Source organism: Neoarius graeffei, chromosome 5 (assembly GCF_027579695.1).
Source record: "Neoarius graeffei isolate fNeoGra1 chromosome 5, fNeoGra1.pri, whole genome shotgun sequence".
NCBI classification, from domain to species: domain Eukaryota; kingdom Metazoa; phylum Chordata; class Actinopteri; order Siluriformes; family Ariidae; genus Neoarius; species Neoarius graeffei.
In genome coordinates, this window is record NC_083573.1 from 32,227,039 (window position 1) to 32,250,925 (window position 23,887).

General features: G+C 42.6%; 1 protein-coding gene across 1 annotated transcript in view; it reads left to right on the plus strand.

Annotated features, from left to right (window-relative positions):
- The window catches only part of abhd16a (abhydrolase domain containing 16A, phospholipase), a 59,524-nt gene that overhangs the window by 10,883 nt on the left and 24,754 nt on the right, over nucleotides 1-23,887 (plus strand). The window contains exons 2-7 of the mRNA XM_060921556.1: nucleotides 6,362-6,418; nucleotides 10,223-10,289; nucleotides 18,229-18,315; nucleotides 18,483-18,568; nucleotides 18,682-18,755; nucleotides 18,846-18,953. Coding sequence (XP_060777539.1) covers nucleotides 6,362-6,418; nucleotides 10,223-10,289; nucleotides 18,229-18,315; nucleotides 18,483-18,568; nucleotides 18,682-18,755; nucleotides 18,846-18,953 — 479 coding nt within the window. The remainder of the gene's footprint in view (nucleotides 1-6,361; nucleotides 6,419-10,222; nucleotides 10,290-18,228; nucleotides 18,316-18,482; nucleotides 18,569-18,681; nucleotides 18,756-18,845; nucleotides 18,954-23,887) is intronic.

Consider the following 23,887-nt stretch of genomic DNA (forward strand, 5'->3'; position numbering starts at 1 on the left):
AGCATCGTTCGGCAGATGTTGAAGGACCTCAACCATCTCAGAAAATAGAGACAGCCCTGGCCCTTTTTGTCTACCCTGTCCATGTTTTTGGACCAGTCCGGTTTATTATCCAAGTACACCCCCAGGTACTTGTATTCCTCCACCATGTCCACACTGACCCCTTGGATGTTAACAGGGTTCACCAGAGCCCTGATTCTCTTCAGATCAACCAGCAGTTCTTTCGTCTTTGTCACATTGAGCTGTAGGTGGTTCTTCCTGCTCCACATGACAAAGTTGTCCACCACCATCCTGTACTCGCTCTCATCACCACCAGCAGTACATCCAACCACTGCAGAGTCATCAGAACATTTCTGGAGGTGGCAGGTCTCCGTGCAGTAGTTGAAATCAGTGGTGTAGAGAGTGAAAAGGAAAGGAGAAAGGACAGTCCCTTGCAGAGCCCCAATGTTGCTGATCACTCTGTCTGACACACAGCACTGCAAGTGCATGTATTGTGGTCTGCCAGTCAAGTAATCCACAATCCAGGACACCAGTGGGGGATCCACCTGCATTGCTGTCAACTTCTCACCTAGCAGAGCTGGCCGGATGGTGTCAAAAGCACTGGAGAAATAAAATAACATGATCCTCACAGTGCTGGCTGGTTTGTCCAGGTGGCCGTAGACTTTGTTGAGCAGGTAGATGATTGCGTCCTCTACTCCAAGACGGGGCTGGTAGGTGAACTGAAGAGAGTCAAGAAGTGGTTGGACCATAGGCCGGATCTGCTCCAGGATGAGTCTCTCAAGGGTCTTCATGATGTGTGACGTCAATGCCACGGGCCTGTAGTCTTTGAGGTCACTGGGATGCGGCTTCTTCAGTACAGGGACGAGGCATGATGTCTTCCATAGCACGGGGACCCTCTGAAGACCCAGGCTCATGTTGAAGACATGCTGAAGTACTGCACTTAGCTGGAGGGCACAGGTCTTCAGGGCCCTGGGGCTAACACCATCTGGCCCTGCTGATTTTCCTGCATGGAGTCTCTTCAGCTGTCTTCTCACTTGTTCCTCGCTGATGATTGGTGTGAAGGTGTTTCTTGGGGGGGTGTGCTCAGCCAGGGGGTCTGTTGAGGAGGTGCGAGCGAGGTCCTGAAATGGGGATGAGGTTGGGCAAGAAGAGGCGGGGGAGGGGAGAGAATGTGAAGTGTGTGGTTGTAGCCATCCCGCAGAAGACTGGTGGTGGTGGGTTGGGGTTAGAGGTCTGCGCGGGACAGAATTTTCAGTCTCGCTCCCGCATTGTGCAGTCCCGCTCCCGCAAAGAATTATGATTTTCAGTCCCGCTCCCGCCCGCACCTGCCATATTTTGTCCCGCTCCTGCCCGCAAATCCCGCATGATGCAGACGTTCGCGTTATTTCTCACGAAAGTTCTTGTCATTGGCTTGGGGAAATTAAACATGCTGACCTTAGCTGAGCTCTCCACTGACCGATCCTTCACCTAGCACACATAGCGAGGGTGCGCGTTGCCAGGCGGCATGCACAGCTGAGGCTTTACAGAGATGGTCTGCTCTTCTGCCATGATCAGAGATCTCAAACACGGAAGAGTGGAAAGGAATCGGAAATGTACACAAGATTAGACCACATCCGCAAATTTAGGCATCTAAAAATGTTTTTATTAATGCCAAATAAAATATCCAGCACAAATTATATATGATAGACATAAATTAATAATTTATAAATTTTATTTTAAACACGTTTTTAGTTAGCGGGACCGCAGCTTATCACCTTTCCCGCCCGTGCCCGCATTATGCACTCCCGCCCGCGCCCGCAATGAGCTTTCAAAATTTGTCCCGCGCCGCACTGCTTTGTGTCGGGTCCCGCGGGAGTGCAGGGCTCTAGTTGGGGTCACGCCATCGAATCTGTTGAAGTAAAGATTCAGCTCATTTGCCCTTTCCACATTGCCATCCACTCCTTCACTTTTGGTTGGGTTGTAACCAGTGATGGTCTTCATTCCACTCCACACCTCTCTCATGTTGTTCTGTTGGAGTTTCCACTCCAACTTCCTCCTGTACTTTTCCTTGGTGTGTGTGTGTGTGTGTGCTTGCCTGTGTGCCCCTGTTTATATGTCTAGTAGGACAGAGTTCTCAAACCTAAAATACCTTTATTTTATGAATGGTTTTTAAACATGTACCGTACAGCAATATCTCTATCTATCTGTCTATCAATAATAGAGAATGTTTCAAAAATTTGACATTATTTGAGATGTAAATATCCCAGAAGCTACATAGTCGAGGCAAATGAAACTGAACCGGCTTAATGTTGAGCAATATAAGATTTATTCCTCAAAATTTGAATGAGAAATTCAAAGCTATGTGGATTCCATGAATGATTTCACAAATGTTCAATATTGGCAAACCCGCTCGCTCGACCGTCTCTTCCGCTGCTGGTGGTCGTCCAGATCCTTTTGCCCTGCACACACAGCCTTCCTCTCTTATCTTTTTGTGCCGTGTCCAAATCTGCATTGCAGTTGGTGCATTTTTTTTTTTTTTTAGAGAATTCTCTCATAAACGCACGCTGCACAGTCTCGTTCGACTGTGTTCGAGTGTACTCTAACACACAAAACGCCTTTTCTCTTCCAGTGAATGGCATTTCTATACCTAAAAAGATATAAAAACAGAAAACATTAAACATATTTTGACCTGTTTCCACACATGCTGTTAACATTTGAGGTCAATTGAACGAGAATTGGCAAAGTTATTAGATTGTGAAATGAGCTCAAATTTTTTGAAACGCCCTGTATGTCATATCTGTGAAGATACTCAGTCATCCAGGTACATAGTAATCTGTGGTTGGTAGAAGAGAGCAACTGGACTTGCTTGAAGATTATTGAAGACGTTTCGCCTCTCGTCTGAAAGGCTTCCTCAGTTCTGTCTGACTAATAGGGAGTATCAAGTATTTATCCTCTCATGGATCATAATAGAATCCGAATCAGAATGCTGATGGCTGCATTGTAGGTGGCTGATAAAAGATGTCTTAGACACCCACCTCTGTTCAGTGATGGTCGTTCCAGGTTGACAAAAATGAACGATCCTCTCTGGCTAAGATGTCTGCCAGTTTTCTGGATGTCCTCTCATACTCCCGCACCAGTCGAAGGGATCTCATCCCAAAGTGCGTAGAAACATATCTGTGAAGATACTCAGTCATCCAGGTACATAGTAATCTGTGGTTGGTAGAAGAGAGCAACTGGACTTGCTTGAAGATTCTTGAAGACGTTTCGCCTCTCGTCTGAACCGTCACTGAACAGAGGTGGGTGTCTGTGACATCTTTTATCAGCCACCTACAATGCAGCCATCAGCATTCTGATTCGGATTCTATGATGATCCATGAGTGGATAAATACTTGATACTCCCTATTAGTCAGACAGAACTGAGGAAGCCTTTCAGACGAGAGGCGAAACGTCTTCAATAATCTTCAAGCAAGTCCGGTTGCTCTCTTCTACCAACCACAGATTGCCCTGTATGTCGTATCCATAGAGACTGTGTTCTTCCTGAACTTTCCTCTGACCAAACATATTCGCTCAAAGTTCAGTTTGTCACCTCACAGAAAGAAGGTTCTGGGTTCAAACCTTGCAGCTGACTGCAGCCTTTCTCTGTGGAGTTTGCATGTCCTTCCTGTGCCTATGTGGGTTCCCTCTGTGTGCTCTGGTTTCCTTCCACAATCCAAAGACATGCAGATTTAGGTGTATCCTGCCTCTTGCCCAGTGTCGACTGGGACTGACCGCTTACTTGCAACCAGTGGTGTAGTCTACGTGATACGCAGGTATACGCCGTATGCCCACTGGAAAAGCTCAACGATTTCCGTATATTCACTGAAGAGCTCAGTGATTTGCGTATGCGCATACGCCTACCGAAAAATCTATTCGTTATTTGAACTGGCCAAACCAACGTCAACATTGTCAGATGAATGTTCCACAGTTCCATTCCTAGATGCCTGTGTTCACCAAACGCGCTTGAGCGCTACAAGCGCCTATTCAATTCAAATCCTATGGGCTTCATTTATTAGACGCTGACAGAGCCCGACTCAGCACTCAAGCCGTTGCGAGTTGATCCAAGAGCAGAGAATTGACCCTTCCGGGAGCTCCGCTCCCCGTAGCAACTGTTGCTATGTCAGTCAAGCCAGCCGTCTGTAGACCCCTTCGCAGTAAACGTCATTAATAAGTAAGAGTAAATTGCGCGCGCAACCTCAGCGACGGTAGAGACGAGAAGAAAGATTTGGAAGAAATGCCTAGTTGTTGTGTTGTCGGGTGTCAGAATCGTAGCAGTGATGGGGTTAAAATGTTCAGAATTCCAGCAGGATCTCACCCATTCCAAAAAAATCGCCGACGTCTATGGCTACAAGCCATCAAACGTGTAGACTGGGATGAAAGCACTATCAAAAATGCGCGGGTTTCCAGCGCCCACTTCATCACAGGTAAGATCAGGCTATTTATTAAATCTTTCTTTTTTATTCTTTCTAGTCTTCGTTTATTGATGTAGCAAAATACTTTGGTAACGTTTGTCTGATTAGCTGGGTCATAGTTACACAATGTAGTGAATATTGTTAGCATGTTAACTTAGCTTTGCATGAAATTTTGTTTGTAGGAGAGGTCTCGCTTGACTCAAGCAGTCCAGATTTTGTGCCATCGTTATTTGTGCATGCTGAAAATCACAATTTTAAAGCAAGGATGGAAAGGTAAAATTGTGTGCCCTCACTCTAAATGCCAACTTACGTTGACTGCTCTAACCTACAGTAGCTCCCGCCCCGTTCAGTTTCATTTCTGCTCTCTGCCTCTTGCTTTTTATGCAGCTCTGATTTCTCTTAGCTGCACTCTTTACACTATCATTGTGGATATGTTGGATGATGTAGGCACGAAGTTTTTCGTGGGTGTAACTAACACTGAAGTCTTGTCAATAAGGTACGAGTATATATCTGGCCATTGTATACCAGGGAACTTACTAACATCGTCCGTCCACTCTTTAATTAAATACGGATCCGGTAGCGATGTCCACTTGTTAGAGTTAACTTATTTATGTAGCATTCTCGATCTTGTAACGACAATTGTTTTGCATAATCTGACAGCTCATAATGCCGGTCTATGGGCAGCGCCATTGTTTGAGTCCAGGCTGCGCGCGCATCCTAGCAACGGTCGGTTTGTTTACAAACATGCGAAGGGGTCTAGTTGCTAAGCAACAGTGCTTATTCAGTCATGACAGACCACGCGGCATTATCTAGCATTCAGTCAAGCTTGCGAAATCATGAAACGAAAACAAACGACACTATTTCAGTGTTTTCAGAAGTGTCCTCAGCAATCACTCTGTAACACAACCAAGGAGGCAATGCAGACCTCAAATGCCAGAATATAAAAACACCTGGAAAGTCCTGTAGACCTTTTTTTGCAGGGCTTGTGGACTAACACACTGAAGGGCATTGCGTATTTGTTAATTAAATTAAAATTTTCTTCTTTGAAGCAAACATTTGTTTTAGCACATCTAGGATGTTTTCTTGTTCATTTAAGCTGATGTGCTGAATAGATAAGAAATAAGAAATGCATTTAATATGTTAAAATATATTATTGTGTGATGTGTGTTTAATTTACATGTCAATATGTCAAATTTTCTTGATACATGAAAAATAAAAAAAACAATGATGGAAAAGCCCACTTATCTCAAGTTGAACGGTGAATCAAAATTTTATAAATTTTGTACATTTAAACCACATTTGTTTTGCATACAGTAGATCTGTACACAAAACCAGTTTCATATTACTATGCATTAGGCAGTGATGGTGCTCATGAGGTGTTGCTTTCAGGTTATCGGACAGTTACAAGATGGATGAGTACAAGTATAACAGTATAGCCACAACACACACACACGTACGTGTGTGTATATATATATATATATATATATATATATATATATATATATATATATATATATATATATATATATATATATATATATATATATATATATATAAAAAAAAAAATAAAAAATGTGTGTGAGAGTATTATTTTTTTTTCCCGGGGGGGTTGCATGGCAAGCACTGAGTATACCCACTGCAAAAAAGTAGACTACACCACTGCTTGCAACGTGCAGTGGATAAGCTTTACAGAAAATGAATGAAGGGTAGAAATCACAACCCACTTCTATAACCAGTTTTTTTTAAAAATCAAAGGACCCCAATTTGTGAACCAATGTAACAAGGAACCATCTGGACATGAGCTCCAGTATCTGTGTGAAGTGATGCTGTACAAATATAAATATTCGTGTACATAAAACTAAGACGCTGAGGCTGTCTCGAAAAGGGAGCATTAAAGCATAAGTGTGACGTACAGTATATGTGGCTGTCATTTGCAGGGTTGGGATTACCAGCCAAGAGGTTTGGAGAGACACACGGACGGTATCCTTGGTTGGGTAAGTGACTCGCAGCAGCTTTTTATGGAAAGAGTGGCATTTGTATCACACTTTATTGATTTAAAAAAAAAAACACACACACATTCAACCTGAGTGGGACTTTTTTTAAAAAAATTTTAGAACAGGGAAAAACAAAGATGTGCACACCATGTCACATCTGGAAGGGACTGAGGATGATTGATTGTTCTATGAATATATTGCATCAATGTCAAGTTTTATCCAACAGTGCCCTGTGTATTTATCAAGACTGTTTATTATATAATGTGTATTTGCACTTTCTGTATTGTGCTGTTGTATTATGTGTTGCTGTATGTTCCTTATTAAGTGACCTATTGTTTCAATATACAGTCCTGTGCAAAAGACTTGGGTTAACACAATGAAATGCTGTTGAGCAAAGATGCCCTCAAAAATGATGAAATTAAAGCTAGACGGCCTTTCGATTTCATAAAAGCAGTGAAATTTAGTTCCCTCTGAAAATTGGTCATTGTGATGCATGTTTATTTCTGTAATATCTTAAAACCCAGGTCATTCTGTGGCTGGGAAGTTATTTAATTTGAACGGATTCCCAAGCAAATGTGCATGAAATCGCTCGGTTTGCGCAGACAGGAAGTCCATATGTGCATGCTAACGTCGCTAAACGAACAGCTGATCACACCGAGGTGCTCACTGACAGCCGATTATTTATTAGTTTGGTCCTGCGTTTCCTTTCCTTCGTATACAACATAACGTCTTTTTCTTCTCACTTTCCGTTACTGTAGTCGGTCTTCCATGTTTCATTCGCACACTCGCATCCTCCATTTTTCTCTCCTGTTTCAAATTTGTATCCCACAATGCCTTGAGAACAGGGAAAGCCCACCACATAATGCATGACATAGTATCTTGTATTGCATCATGGTGAAGCAGGAAAAATAGTGGAGAATTTAAGGCCAAGTGGCCCTAAAGTCATTTAATTGTTCTATTTAAAAAAATAATAATAATAATAAAATTGGAAGTCTGTGATTTTGAATTCAGTAGCTTTCGGTCCACTAAACAAAAATAATTGGGTGTCGGGGAAAATTCTTTTTATTAAAAAAAAAAACTGTAAAGAGTAATATAAATGAAAGTCTATTTGTTGTGATGACCCTGTGCTTAAAAAAACAGTAGTCTTGGGTTCAGTGAGTGCAGTTTTATGCAGAAACGAGCTGTAGGTTTTACTGAGCATCTTACAGAACCAGCCACAGTTCTTCTGGACACTTTGACTGTCACACTTGCTTTGTAATTTTGCACCAAAACCCAGCAGCCTTCATTGTTTTCTTTTTTTAATCTGAAAAGTGCTCTCTTACTTACATAATATACGGCTTTCTTAACGAACATACAAACATGTTTCTGTAGAGGCATAATATTATTAGGCATATGAGGTGAAAATTCAATCCAAATGGTTTGAAACTGCACTCCTTGAATTCAGAACTGAATGCAAAACATCTCATCTCATTATCTGTAGCTGCTTATCCTGTTCTACAGGGTCGCAGGCAAGCTGGAGCCTATCCCAGCTGACTACGGGCGAAAGGCGGGGTTCACCCTGGACAAGTCGCCAGGTCATCACAGGGCTGACACATAGACACAGGCAACCATTCACACTCACATTCACACCTACGGTCAATTTAGGCCAAGTTTACATTAGACTGTATCTGTCTCGTTTTCTTCGCGGATGCACTGTCCGTTTACATTAAAACGCCGGGAAACGGGAATCCGCCAGGGTCCACGTATTCAATCCAGATCGTGTCTGGTCCGGTGCTGTGTAAACATTGAGAATACGCGGATACGCTGTGCTGAGCTCTAGCTGCCGTCGTCATTGGACAACGTCACTGTGACATCCACCTTCCTGATTCGCTGGCATTGGTCATGTGACGCGACTGTTGAAAAACGGCACAGACTTCCGCCTTGTATCACCTTTCATTAAAGAGTATAAAAGGATGCAAATACTGATGCAAATACTGCCCATTGTGTAGTTATGATTGTCTTTAGGCTTGCCATCCTTCCACTTGCAAGTGGTAAGTGACGCGCATGCCCGACATGCACTGAGATCACACACACAGCGGCTCAGTCCCAAATCACTGCTTGTGCGCTCCACTCGCGCGCTCTGTGAGCTGCGCAGGGCCGGAGTGCGCACCCTCCAGAGGGCACTCGCTGTTCAGGGCGGAGTGATTTGGAGCGCAGGATGCCTGCGGAGCCGAGCGTATCCGTGTATTGGCGTTGCTGTGTGCACGCTAATCGTTTTTAAAACGTTAATCTGATGATCCGCTGATACGGTCTAATGTAAACCCCACCTTAGAGTCACCAGTTAACCTAACCTGCATGTCTTTGGACTGTGGGGGAAACCGGAGCACCCGGAGGAAACCCACGGGGCTCGAACACGGACCTTCTTGCTGTGAGGTGATGGTGCTAACCACTACACCATCGTGCCGCCCGCAAAACAACATACAGAATTAAAATACGTTTATCCATTCTTGAGGTATTACAAATCAAAGATTGAAGAAACGGATTAATTTTTAGAAAACTGCAGTAATATTGTGTCTGAGGATCACATGGTGCAAAATGGGCCTCATTAACCAATGAGATCAAATGTTTTTTTTTTCTTAATAACTTTTTCTATTTTTCCAAGATATTTACATGGAAATTGGCAGAAACATAGTTGTATACCGAAAAAAAATTTGAAAAATTAGTAAAAACAAATTATGCAAGTTTGTATTAATTATGCTAATTAAATGAATTTTAAATTGGTAATCTCAATAAAAAAGTATTTTTAATCCCCTCTTTGTGTTCTGTATGCCTTTTGTATTTCTCAAAAGTCGGGCCTACTAGTGTTTTTATATGAAAGAATATAAATGATATTCACAGCTTTCAAGAGCGAACCTCGAAAAAACTGATTCACATCCAATAAACAATTTCAATTAACTGAACTGAAATTGACACTCGCGTTTCTGACTTCCAGTTTTTAAAAATCTCATTCCGACCTCTTTTTCATCAAAACAACTCCAGTTATATTCTAAACTAGTTATTTACATGAATCGGTTTGATTTGCAAAAATAAGTAGGTAAAGCTATGAAAACTCACTTCAAAGTCTCCTGTGAAGCAGAACATCAAGACTAGCGGGCGGAAAAGTTTGCTGAATACTTCATCAGAAACCGTGAGAGCGAGAGAACATTCCTATAAAAGTTATCTGATTGATATTGACGAGTAATCCAATCGGAAACCGATCAGAAGAGATGGAGCGAGAGAGCCTGACTGCTTTCCTGTGACCCCAAAAAGCACTGGCAGTTTCCCGATGTCACACGAACAGAGTGAACTCTGTTGTACCAACTTCAGCCTGCCATTACTCCCAAAGCACTGAACAGATCTTAACCAAATATGTTTCTTTGGAAAGCAGCAATTATAAGCGGTTTTTTTTGTTTTTGTTTTTTTTTTAATGATGGTATTCACGAGAGAAAATATTCAAGAGTTACACAGTGACTGATTTGGGAACTTAGATGAGCGTCTGCATGCGCAATTTTCACAGCACGGCCAGCGAGCATCTGATCTGCCTACGTTTAATTTTGTGTTGGAAAACTAATATTTGGAATCTAAAATGTTTTTGTACTGACCTTGATAACGCAAAAGTCAAACAATAATCCAAGAAAGTTTGTACTAAAAAAAAAAAAAAAGGGGTGTATAAGAGTTTTTTTGGGCAGTACTGTATGTGTGTTTTTATATAGGAGAATGACAATAAACCCTACATTAGACTTGTGTGTCCTGAAGGTAATAAAAATGTTTGTTTGGTCTCTCCAGGCTTCAGTGCTGTGTTCCCTGTCCTATTACAGCTTGCCGCTCATTCTCTGCTACCTCTACAGGAAAGGTACACAACCGCTTGCTCATACACTTAACACTCCAAATAAGGTTCCAAATCCGGTTCTTGGAGAACCGCAACCATTCTCAGTTTTGTTGTGTTCCAGCTCCTGTGTCAGGTAATCAAGGGTGGGAGACTCCTGATTGCTTCTTCGCTGTGTGAACAGTCGATAGATTGCATTTGCCTCTAACTATGAGTGCTGATTATAATGGTGGCCTAATCAAGTCTAATCATACTAGTTGAGTCATATGCTAATGCTGTTCGTGTATAGTAGTACTTATGTTTGGGAAATTCCTCAGCGCAGGGTGTGTGTGTGTGTGTGTGTGTGTGTGTGGTGGCCTCCTTGTAGCTGTTTGTGTCTCGTATCAAGTGGGTGTATACATGAAGAGTTTCTCTGAGAGTGAAACTAAATTCTCCTGTGTTTTTAAAGGTCCCATGGCATGATGGTTTGTTGATGCTTTAAACGGGATCGTGGAGACTTCCAGATGTTATATCCACAGCCTTTCTCGAAATGAACCCTCGGAACGTAGATATAGCCTCCTGGAAGAAAGCCCCATTTCAGCCCTTCTCCCAGTGCGTCGTTTTGCTAATGAGAAGCATGGAGGCGGGGGAGGGTGGGGGCGTGCCATGGGGGGAGGGGCTGCCATCTGCCTCCCAAGCCGGCCGAGAGCGCTCCTCGTCGGGCACGGCCAGGCAGGCGAATGCCCTGGTCCGTCCGCCCTGTCTAAAAAAAAAAAAAAAATGGTACAACTTGAGCCCATGGTAAAACTGGGACTTTGTCAGGTTTTTTTCAGCCTAAGGCCCATGGTAAAACTGAGCAGTTTTACCATGGAGGAGTGGGGACTTTGCCGTTTCCTCCCCCCAACTCGCCCCTGGGAGAACCGCTGCCTCCACGGGCGGCCGGTGCCGCTGGAGGGCCGCCCGCGCGACCTCGGCTCCCGACAAAAGATTGGATCTAGGGGTGACTTTCAATGGATCGCAGCGATGGAGCTGCTCTGCCACTCACGACACCCCGGCCCAGAATCAGGGAAAAATACCGCGCGCTGACGTCATTAAGGTGCGACGCGAGGAAATAAAATAAATTCAACAAATGTTTGGGTTTTTACTGAACAAACAAACAAATAAAATGAACGAGTGACTTAAAAAAAAAAAAGAATGTGGGTGTCTCTGTAAAAACGGTTTTGATTGGCTATTATAACAGAGGTAGCGCAGAGTACCTAGCTAACTGCAGGAAGCGGTTAGCTGCACAGCTAATGTAGCCATTGCAAATGCACCGATTTTAAAACACGGCAAAACGACTTAACAGTTATACACTTACTTGTTCGGTGTTTGTGGCTGATGCGGCAGGGATGCTTGGTACGGACCCAGGCTTCAGTGACAGTTGATGTGCGAAACCTGCCCTGTACTGTCCCAAGTTGTGGAAACATTCCTCAGGAAAATGCTTCCGACAAACATACACCGTCTTAGGTAGACTCGACGGCGTATTATTGGAGTAAATAAAATTAAGCCACTGCGTCTTCAGGGGCTCTCCCATCGGCAGTAAAAACAGACTCTTTTCTGTGTTGTCACATCCATGTACAGCGCAATTTCCATGTTTTGCTTGCTTAGCTGGTGTCATGTTGTGTCCTCTAAGGTCTCCTCACTACAACTGGGCGGGGCAATCCATACAGTGGGTGGGAATCCAGAGGGGGGCCATGGGGATCATCTCCCTTGCTGACGTAGTAAAGGGAAGAGCTTATCAACGCGCCATTCTCAAATGTTGGGCATAGTTTGGTTTACACATTATGAAATTTCTAGCCACTGGGGTGACTTAAGAAGGTCAGAGGAACTCATTTTAATGTTAAACCTCAGAAAGTGAAAATTTCATGCCATGGGACCTTTAAAAGAATGTGGTTGTGGACATGGAATAGAGCTCCACTTGTATACAGTTCCAGTGAATCAAAAATAATTTGGTGTTTAATAGTGTTTTAATAGTTGATTTACCACCACAAAGCAAACGTATTACGCCTATAACCACGTGGAAGTAATTTGGATGAGTGTGTACTGTTGTCAGTTGATTCATGAATGAATAAAGAGTTAATCAGAAATTAATCATTTCTTTGCTGGGGGATTTGTTTGGATAAAGTGTAAAAATATATATAATATTATAGTTGATCTGAGTTCGTATTTGTCAGTCACATGGCTCAAATTTTCGCAATTAAGTTACTATGTTTTCATGGAAGCCATAAAAAAGCTTTCCATTGATGCACAGATCAAGAAATTTGATCAATATACCGAAAGGCCTGAAGGGGGATTATGTTGTGGCAATTTCCGTCCGTCTGCCTGTTCATCCCGGGAAGGGTGCTCATCTTCTGAAATCAACTCCTCCTCTTACAATTTTTGGAGGAATTTCATGAAACTTGGCAGGATTGTTTGTTTGTTGTTTGTCGGTAATGCGCATATTGCAATTTTGCTCAGTTGGGTCACATTTTACCAGAATTACAGCCCTTGATTAACAAAATTATACTTTGACAATTTCATGAGTGTGTTTTCATTCTGAAATCAACTCCTCTCACAATTTGTGGAGGAATTTCACCAAACTTGGCAAAAGGCTTTGTCATTAGTGCTTTGTCATAGTGTTTTGTTCAATTCGGTCGCATTTTACCAGAGATGTGACCCTTGATTAACAACCTTGTGCTTTGACAATTTCATGAAGGTGTACTCGCCTTCTGACATCAACTCCTCTCACAATTTTCGGATGGATTTCTTGAAGCTTGGCAAAAGGTCTCGTTATATGACGGTAATACGCAGATTGCGATTTAATTTCGTTTGTGAAAATTTTCCCAGAGTTTTGACCCTTTGATTAAATAATTTGTACTTTGACAATTTCATGAGGGTGTGCGTTCTTCTGAAATCAACTCCTCTCACAATTAGTGGCGGAATTTCACCAAACTTGGCAAAAGGCTTTGTTGTATGACAGTTATACGCAGATTGAAATTGCGTTTAATTTGGGCAGATTTTCCCAGAGTTCTGCCCTTCATTATTAACAAACTTGTACTTTGGCAATTTCATCAAGGTGTGCTTGCTTTCTGAAATCAACTTCCCTCACAATTTTAATACCTCGCTGGCTGAAAGGCCCGAAGGGGGATTACGTCGTGGCGATGTCTGTCTGTCTGTCCCGGGAAGCATACTCACCTTCTGAAATCAACTCCCTCTCACAATTAGTGGCGGAATTTCACCAAACTTGGCAGGATTCTTTGTTATATATTGGTAATACGCATATTGCAATTTTGTTCAATTCAGTCGCGTTTTACCAGAGTTATGGCAGAGTTGCCAGCAGGGGATATTGTGCTCTCCGAGCACTCTTGTTATGAAAAGTCAGAAATGGAGAAATCCGCTTGAAAAGTTTGCTATATAAACATTTAGCAAAGTTGAAACGTTAATCTATCCCATGTCGACCTAGTACAATTTACAGTAATGTTTTGTTATGGCTCTAGTGGGAATTGGAACCATCACTTTCCACGCTTTGTGTTGTGATCTGTCATGATGTTACTGGTGGTGATGTAATGGATGATGTAGTGATATTGCGGCTGAACTACTCACATTGCCTCAGTGTAAAGCAACTGGTGGCAAACTCAAAGCAATAAGCAAGGAAGACATTGGCAGATATAAGCAAAAATTTGATAAACAGCCTTTGCTTGAACAAAACAAATGTTCAGAAACAGGAAGTCAGCTCTCGCAACAGAGACGTGATGCAGCTCAACTTGTGCCATGTTGCTAAGTAGCTAATGTCTCAGCTTGGGCTTTGCACAACCCTTTAGAACCCTTTAGAATTTTCTATATTTCTGCATATATATGACCTAAAACACCATCGGATTTTCAGACAAGTCCTAAAAGTAGATAAAAAGAACCCAGTTAAACAAATGAGACAAAAATATTACACTTGGTCATTTATTTATTGAGGAAAATGATCCAATATTACATATCTGTGAGTGGCAAAAGTATGTGAACCTTTGCTTTCAGTATCTGGTGTGAGCCCCTTGTGCAGCAATAACTGCAACTAAACGTTTCCGGTAACTGTTGATCAGTTCTGCACACCGGCTTGGAGGAATTTTAGCCCGTTCCTCCGTACAGAACAGCTTCAACTCTGGGATGCAGTGTTTTCCTTTCTCCAAAAATAACGCTTCTCATTTAAACCAAAAAGTTCTATTTTGGTCTCATCGGTCCACAAAAAATTTTTCCAATAGCCTTCTGGCTTGTCCATGTGATCTTTAGCAAACTGCAGACAAGCAGCAATGTTATTTTTGGAGAGCAGTGACTTTCTCCTTGCAGCCCTGCCATGCACACCATTGTTGTTCAGTGTTCTCCTGATGGTGGACTCATGAACATTAACATTAGCCAATGTGAGAGAGGCCTTCAGTTGCTTAGAAGTTACCCTGGGGTCCTTTGTGACCTCGCCAACTATTACACGCCTTGTTCTTGGAGTGATCTTTGTTGGTTGACCACTCCTGGGGAGAGTAACAATGGTCTTGAATTTCCTCCATTTGTACACAATCTGTCTGACTGTGGATTGGTGGAGCCCAAACTCTTTAGAGATGGTTTTGTAACCTTTCCCACCCTGATGAGCATCAACAACGCTTTTTCTGAGGTCCTCAGAAATCTCCTTTGTTTGTGTCATGATGCACTTCCACAAGCATGTGTTGTGAAGATCAGACTTTGATAGATCCCTGTTCTTTGATAGATCCACAGCTGATTTCAGTCAATGGGGCGACAAACACCTGACTCTAATTTCACCTTCAAATTAACTGCTAATCCTAGAGGTTCACGTACACAAGTCGTTCTACCAAAGAATGGTTAAAGAAGAATAAAGTTAATGTTTTGGAATGGCCAAGTCAAAGTCCTGACCTTAATCCAATGGAAATGTTGTGGAAGGACCTGAAGCGAGCAGTTCATGTGAGGAAACCCACCAACATCCCAGAGTTGAAGCTGTTCTGTACGGAGGAACGGGCTAAAATTCCTCCAAGCCGGTGTGCAGGACTGATCAACAGTTACCGGAAATGTTTAGTTGCAGTTATTGTTGGACAAGGGGGTCACACCAGATACTGAAAGCAATACTTTTGCCACTCACAGATGTGTAATATTGGATCATTTTCCTCAATAAATAAATGACCAAGTATAATATTTTTGTCTCATTTGTTTAACTGGGTTCCCTTTATCTACTTTTAGGACTTGTGTGAAAATCTGATGATGTTTTAGGTCATATTTATGCAGAAATGTAGAAAATTCTAAAGGGTTCACAAACTTTCAAGCACCACTGTATAGTCAGGTTGGAACATGTATATGTTACTTTTCTGTTATGGAAGTCTGAGTGGGAATGAAAAACTTGTTGTCAATCCCATGATACATTACTGTATGAGGTAAAAGTATTTCATCAGTGGAAGGGGCAATGAAGACTGTCCTGGGCTCTTTGCAGGACTCTTATTCACAATATATCCTTTCAACACACTTAAGTTTTGCCATTTACTCTTGCACAAGTGCCTACTTTAATGATTTATCGTCACACAGAAGAGGATGAGTTCTCTCGTGTCTGGTTCTTGTCACGGTTATTTTCTCTCGTCCTCTCGGGGAGCAGGAGCTAGACCTGGATTTCAATGAAGCTGCTTTGTAACCATCTCATCTCATTATCTCTAGCCGCTTTATCCTTCTACAGGGTCGCAGGCAAGCTGGAGCCTATCCCAGCTGACTACGGGCGAAAGGCGGGGTACACCCTGGACAAGTCGCCAGGTCATCACAGGGCCGACACATAGACACAGACAACCATTCACACTCACATTCACACCTACGGTCAATTTAGAGTCACCAGTTAACCTAACCTGCATGTCTTTGGACTGTGGGGGAAACCGGAGCACCCGGAGGAAACCCACGCGGACACGGGGAGAACATGCAAACTCCACACAGAAAGGCCCTCGCCGGCCCCGGGGCTCGAACCCAGGACCTTCTTGCTGTGAGGCGACAGCGCTAACCACTACACCACCGTGCCGCCTTTGTAACAGTCATTTAGGTTTATTATGGTTTGAGATTAGCAAGTTCTGCTAACAACTGTATAGTAAGGGTAAGGAAAAAGACGATGTATAATGTCTTGCAAAAGTGTTTTGTCCTGTTTTATTGCGTTACAAGCAAATGGATATTTGGAGGGTCAGCACCATTTTGATTTACACAACATTCCTACCAGTTTTAAAGGTACAAATTGTTGTTTTATTGTGACACAAGATGAAAAAACAGAAATCTGGAGCGTGCATAGGTATTCATGCCCCAAAGTCAATATTTTGTAGAGCCACCTTTTGCTGTAATTACAGCTGCAAGTCTCTTGGGGTATGTCTCTATTAGCTTAGCACACCTAGCCACTGGGATTTTTGCCCATTCCTCAAGGCAAAACTGCTCCAACGCCTTCAAGTTAGATGGGTTGCGTTGGTGTACAGCAATCTTCAAGTTATGCCACAGATTCTCTATTGGATTGACTAGGCCATTCCAAGACATTTTAAATGTTCCTGCTGGAATGTGAACCTTCGTCCTAGTCTCAAACCTCTGCCTGACTCAAACAGGTTTTCTTCCAGAATTGCCCTGTATTTAGTGCCATCCATCTTTCTTTCAGTCCTGACCAGCTTTTCTGTCCATGCAGATTAAAAATATCCCCACAACATGATGCTGCCACCACCATGCTTCACTGTCGGAATGGTGTTGGGTTTGCGCCACACATGATGTTTCCCATGTTGGCCACAAAGATCAATTTTAGTCTAATTTGACCAGGTGTTTGGGGAGTCTGCCACATGCTGTTGGGCAAACTCCAAACGTGTTTTTGGCTTTTTTCTGGCCACTCTTCCATAAAGCCCTGCTCTGTGGAGTGTCTGGCTTAAAGTGGTCCTATGGACAGATACTCCCATCTCCGCTGTGGATCTTGGCAGCTCCTTATGGTAAAGTGTTATCTTTGGTGTCTTTGTTGCATCTCTGATTAATGTCCTCCTTGCCCGATCTGTGAGTTTTGGTGGGTGGCCGCCTCTTGCGCCACACTTGGCATTTCCCATGATGGCCAAAAAGATCAATTTTGGTTTCATTTGGCCAGATAATCTTCTTCCATGTGTTTGGGGAGTCTGCCACATGCTGTTGGGCAAACTCCAAACATGTTTTCTTAAGCAATGACTTTTTTTCTGGCCACTCTTCTGTGTATGGCTTAAAGTGGTCCTATGGGCAGAGACTCCCATCTCTGCTGTGGATCTTTGCAGCTCCTTCAGTGTTCTCTTTGGTGTCTTTGTTGCATCTCTGATTAATGCCCTACTTGCCTGGTCTGAGTTTTGTTGGGTGGGGCCTTCTCTTGTCAGGTTTGTAGTGGTGCCATGTTCTTTCCATTTTGCTATAATGGATTTAATGGCGCTCCCTGGGATATTCAAAGTTTGGGATATTTTGTATAACCCAGCCCTGAGCTATACTTCTCCACAACTTTGTCTCTGACCTGTTTGGAGGCTCCTTGGTTTTCATGTTACTCACTTCGTAGAGTCGCAGAGTCAGGGTCCTTCCAGAACAGGTTGATTTTATACAGACATCATGTGACGGATCATGTGACACTTTGATTGCTCACAGGTGGATCTTAATCAACTAATTATGTGAATTGGTTGGACCAGCTCTTATTGAGGGGTTTCATATGAAAGGGGGTGAATACCTATGCACACTCCAGGTTTCTGTTTTTTCATCTTTATTGTTTGTGTCACAATAAAACAACAATTTTTCACTTTTAAAGTTGTAGGCATGTTGTGTAAATCAAATGGTGCTAACAGTCCAAAAATCTTTTTTAAATCCAGCTTGCGATGCAACAAAACAGGACAAACACACAGGGGGTGAATGCTTTTGCAAGACAATGTACCATTCGGAAGTTTCTGCGTTAAACGTGTGAAATATTGTCTTGTTTCTGTTTCAGGTTATATCTGCAGCACTAAACTCATTCCTGTCAGCCAGTACGTTGGCACGGTGCTGGTGTGTTTAGTGGGAGTAGCGTGTCTGAGGGGTGAGCTGTTCAGTTTGACCTGAAGTATAATTAAGTCCTGTTAAATCACCTTTTCTACTCGAATGCTTCTGACGTACATGTTTTTTAACTCCATGGTGCTATCCTGTACCAGCAGAAGAAGGCAGAGTTGTAATTATCAGCATGTGTTTTTGTTGGCTTGTTGCTAGGCTGGGGTCGCTGGAGAAACCCTGAGTATCACCAGTTCATCACCATTCTGGAGGAGACCAAGAAGAACCACACAATCAGCAACAAGGTGAGGTCATGAGCATGTCCTAGCAACATTCCTACTGAGACCAGTATACTGATGCAATCGGCTCTGATGTAATTATGCCTCTACTGGCGCTGTTTGTGCTCCGTCCTGTTTAGAAAAAACTCGCCAGTTATGACTTTAGCTTCTCACATTGGCCAGTCGATTTCAGCTGGAGAGAAGTCAGCAATCCGTAAGTTATATGTATGGTTGTCATACGTGTATGTGTATGTTTAAGCTTGACTTCCTGGGCTTGATGATGGGGGTCTTCCCATGTTGACAGGAAGTTTTCGACGGCAGGCGTTTCCCTGCTGAAGCCAGAGCCCAGACACAGAGGAGCAGCAGACAGTCTGCTGAATTCAGTACGAGCACTGCCATGCCACATCGTCAGGTAATGCGTGCTCTCACACACTGCCATGCAACATAATCAGATAACACGTAGCAGGAATGTAGTTACAGATTTACAGTGGTGCTAGAAAGTTTGTGAACCATTTCAAATTTTTGCATAAATTTGAGCGAAAATATCAGATTTTCACACAAGTCCTAGAGAACCCAGTTAAACCTAGAAGGGCATTCAGTAGAGTGTATACCTCCACCAAGCCACTTATCAACATCAAAACCAAATCTCTTGAACCCAGGATAATACTAAAGCTGTACAGCAAATTTCATCAAAATCCGCTCACTACTTTGAGTTACGTTGGGAACAGAGGGGAAAAAAATCCTGGATCCACATTCCTATCCAGATTTGCATCAAAATCGAATCAATTGTTCCTTGGCCCATGGCTCACCTTTCCTCCAAATTTCATCAAAATCCGTTCACTACTGTTTGAGTTACGTTGAGAATAGACAAACAAGTGAAGGGGAAACATGGCGTCCTCCAGCACAGTTGGTGGAGGTAAAAACGAGACCAACCTATTAGGCCAAAAAAAAAAATGTGTTTCCGGTTACGGAGATTTCAAAACTAGGGTCGGTAGGCAGGCATTTTTTTTTTTTTTTGGAATTTTTTTTTTTCAAGATGGCTGCCATAACCTATATTTAGACAGGAATAATTTCACAAAATTTAATGAATTTCTTTGCAGGTCACCTAAGTTACCACCTTCTGATGAATCTGATGCAGCATGAGACACCTTTTAACATGAATTTTTCTGTAAATATAACAGCTCAATACACCATGAGAGAGAGAGAGCAGCCCCGCCCCTCTCTGCTCCCTGAGTGCAGCTCGTCGCCTTGGTAACGGTGCAGGGAAAAGACACAATATAACAAGCAAAGAGCGCTTTTTCTCAGAGTTCCCTCTCCTCGAACAACGCTGATTTACACGGAAACGAAAGGAGCTATTCACAAAATTCTTTCACATTGAGTGCTACAAGGCTCCCATGAACACACATGTAATTTTTTTGTCCCTAGTGTAAAAAATGTGGACACTAGAGCGAGTTAAAAACAAGTGACTTTTCTGATTTTGCAGTAAAAGCGCTGCCACGTTTATAATGGGAGTCTATGGGGCAGCGCGGCTGTCCTCTCCTTACTTTCAGGCTTCTCATTCAAAAACTGTAAATCCTATCGCTCAGGGAGACACATTGTGTGAATCAAGACAAGTGTGACTACAACTTTTGAGAAAATTGTGTGTGTAGAGTGAAAATTGTGGCTGAGAAAAGAGTTTAAATGAGAAAGTTGGAGCTTTTTTTTTTTCAAGCTGCCTACACTCTAAACTCCTGAGCGCCGCTGGTGTGTAACGCAATAGACACCCATTATAAAGTCTGAATTTCTCCAGGTGCGATCATGGTGTTTGATCTGTGACTGATCAAAAAGTATAGAACCTAGCAAAAAAGTTGAATGCCAGATCCACACAGGAGAATTTTGTCTCCGTTTTAAAGTTTGAATCGTCTCTAGGTGAAAGACAAAATAAGTGTTCTCTCTGCTTCTGTTCCCTCCGCCGGCCCTGACACACTACTGGCTCCGCCGAGTGCGCGCGCGCACACCGCATGTCGGGGCCGCGGATGAGTTACTCTCTCCTGATCAACAAAGTCTGCGGGGAATTTGTGATTATTATCGGTACAAACAGCGCGAATCACAACTTAAATGAGTGCGGTTCAGTTTGACATTGTCAGTCCGTTAGATAAACATTTAATTTTATTAAAATCGAAAATTAATATTTAGAGCCTGTGGGCTACAAAAATAAGTCATTAAAGTAGCCGGCCGGACTTAATTGTGTAGTCGGCTGTATGGCCGGCAGCCGGCGCTTGTGGAAAGCCCTGATTTTCCCAGTGAGTGACAAAAGCTTCCGGTTCACGTGGTTGGGTTATATGTAAAAGTCGCGACTGGGGGGAAAAAAACGAAAAAAAAGTTTAGGGTCGGGCGGTACGGATTAGGGTCGGTCGGGTAACCGGAAAAAAAAAAACACACTTTTTTTTTTTTTTTGGCCTTAGGCATATCAGGTGAAAATTCAATCCAAAGTGCTTGAAACTGCTCTCATTGAATGCAGAATTGAAGGCAGAACAACATACTTTTTACATAACTGAAATACGTTTATCCGTTCTTGAGGTATTACAAATCAAAGATTTGAAGGAACGGTTTAATTTTTAGAAAACTGCAGTAATATTGTGTCTGACGATCACATGGTCCAAAATGGGCCTCATTAACCAATGAGATCAAATGTTTTTTTTCTTAATATTATTTACATGGAAATTGGCAGGAACATAGACGGTTGTATATTGAATACAAAATTTTAAAAAAATGTATAAAAACAAATCATGCAAATTAGTATTTAGTTGGTATTGATTGTTAATTAGGTAAAAATGTTAAATCAGTACGCTCAATTAAAAAAAGTAATAAAAGATTATTTCTAATCCCCTCTTTGCACTCTGTAGGCCTTTGTATTTCTCAAAAGTAGAGCCTGCTAGTGTTTATATGAAAGAATATAAATATTAACAGCTTTCAAGGCGAACCTCGAAAAAGCTGAGAGATTCACATTAACTGAACTGAAATTGACGCTCATGTTTCCAACTTCCGGTTTTTTTAGATTTCATTCCGACCACTAAGATCTCCAATATTTTTCATCAAAACAGCTCCAGTTATATTCTAAACTAGTTATTTTGTTTACCGGAATCGGTTTGATTTGAAAAAATAAGTAGGTAAAGCTATGCAAACTCACTCAAGTCTCCCATGAAGCATAACATCAAAACTAGCAGATGGAAAATTTTGCTGAATACTTAATCAGAAACGGTGAGAGAACATCCCTATAAAAGATATCTGATTGATATTGACGAGTAATCCAGTCGGAAACCGATCAGAAGAGAGAGAGAGAGCGCCTGAGCGCTTTCCCGTGACTCAAAAAGCACTGGCAGCTTCTCCGACGTCCCGCAAGCAGAGTGTGAACTCTGTTGTACCAACTTCAACCTGCTGTTACTCACAAAGTACTGAATGAGAAGTTTCTTTGGAAAGAAGAGATTAAAAATCTTTTTAATGATAGAAAATATTCAAGAGTTAAGCAGTGACCGGGCGGCATGGTGGTGGTGTGGTTAGCGCTGTCGCCTCGCAGCAAGAAGGTCCGGGTTTGAGCCCCGTGGCTGGCGAGGGCCTTTCTGTGCGGGGTTTGCACGTTCTCCCCGTGTCCGCGTGGGTTTCCTCCGGGTGCTCCGGTTTCCCCCACAGTCCAAAGACATGCAGGTTAGGTTAACTGGTGACTCTAAATTGACCGTAGGTGTGAATGTGAGTGTGAATGGTTGTCTGTGTCTATGTGTCAGCCCTGTGATGACCTGGCGACTTGTCCAGGGTGTACCCCGCCTTTCGCCCGTAGTCAGCTGGGATAGGCTCCAGCTTGCCTGCGACCCTGTAGAACAGGATAAAGCGGCTAGAGATGAGATAAGCAGTGACCGATTTTGGGAACTTAGATGAGCGTCTGCATGGACAATTTTCACAGCACAGCCAGCGAGCATCTGATACACCTGTTATACTGGAAAGTGATCCAATATTACAGATCAGTGTGTGGCAGAAGTATGTCAACCTTTGCTTTTAGTATCTGGCGTGAGCCGCTTGTGCAACTAAATGTTTCCTGTAACTGTTGATCAGTGCTGTACATCAGCCTGGAGGAGTTTTAGCCCGTTCCTCTGTATGGAACACCTTCAACTCTGTGATATTATTGGTGGGTTTCCTCACATGAACTGCTCACACATTTTCTATTGATGAAGGTCAGGACTTTGACTTGGCCATTCCAAAACATTTATTGTTATTCTTCTTTAACCATTTTTTGGTAGAACGACTTGTGTGCTTTGGGTCATTGTCTTGCTGCATGACCCACTTTCTCTTCAGATTCAGGTCACAGACAGATGTCCTGATATTTTCCTTTAGAACTTGCTGGAATAATTCAGAATTCATTGTTCCATCAATGATGGTAATTCATCCTGTCCCAGATGCAGCAAACCAGGCCCAAACATGGTACTACCACCACCATGTTTCACAGATGGGATAAGGTTTTTGTGCTGGCATGCAGGATTTTCCCTTCCCTAAACGTAATGCTTCTCATTTAAGCCATAAAGTTCTATTTTGTCTCCTCTGTCAAGACAATTTTTCCAGTAGTCTGCTCCATGTCCATGTGATCTTTAGTGAACTGTAGTTGGGCAGCAGTGTTCTTTTTGGCAAGCAGTAGCTTTCCTCCGTGCAACTCTGTCATACACACCATTGCTGTTCAGTGATCTCCTGATGGTGGACTCATGAACATTAACATGAGCCAGTGTGAGAGAGGCATGGAGTTGTTGTCAGATGATTTAAATTCTGGCAAACAGTTTTTGAGCAAAATTGTTCTTGTATTTCTTCATTTTTGTTTTCCTGCCTATGACATTGTCCAGCCCCTCAACTTTTAGACGGCCTTTCGATTTCATAAAATCGCTGAAATATAGTTCCCTCTGAAATTTGGTCATTGTGATATGTTTATTTCTGCAATAACTTAAAAACAGGCCATTCTGTGGCTGGGAAGTTATTTTAATTTGAGTGTATTCCCGAGCAAATAACGTGCATGAAATCGCTCGCTTCATGCAGTCAAGCAGGCAGAGGAAGTTCGTGTGCGCATGCGCAGGTTTACCTTTGACCGTGCACCGACAGTTACATCATTGTTGCTAAACGAACAGCTGATCACACCGAGGTGCTCGCTGACCGCCGATATTTATTAGTTTGGTCCTCCGTTTCCTTTCCTTCATATATAACATTAACATCTTTTATTTTTTTCTCGCTTTCCATTACTGTAGTCGGTCTTTCATGTTTCATTCGCACACTCGCGTCCTCCATCTTTCTCTCCTGTTTCAAATTTGTATCCCACAATGCCTTGCACAAACG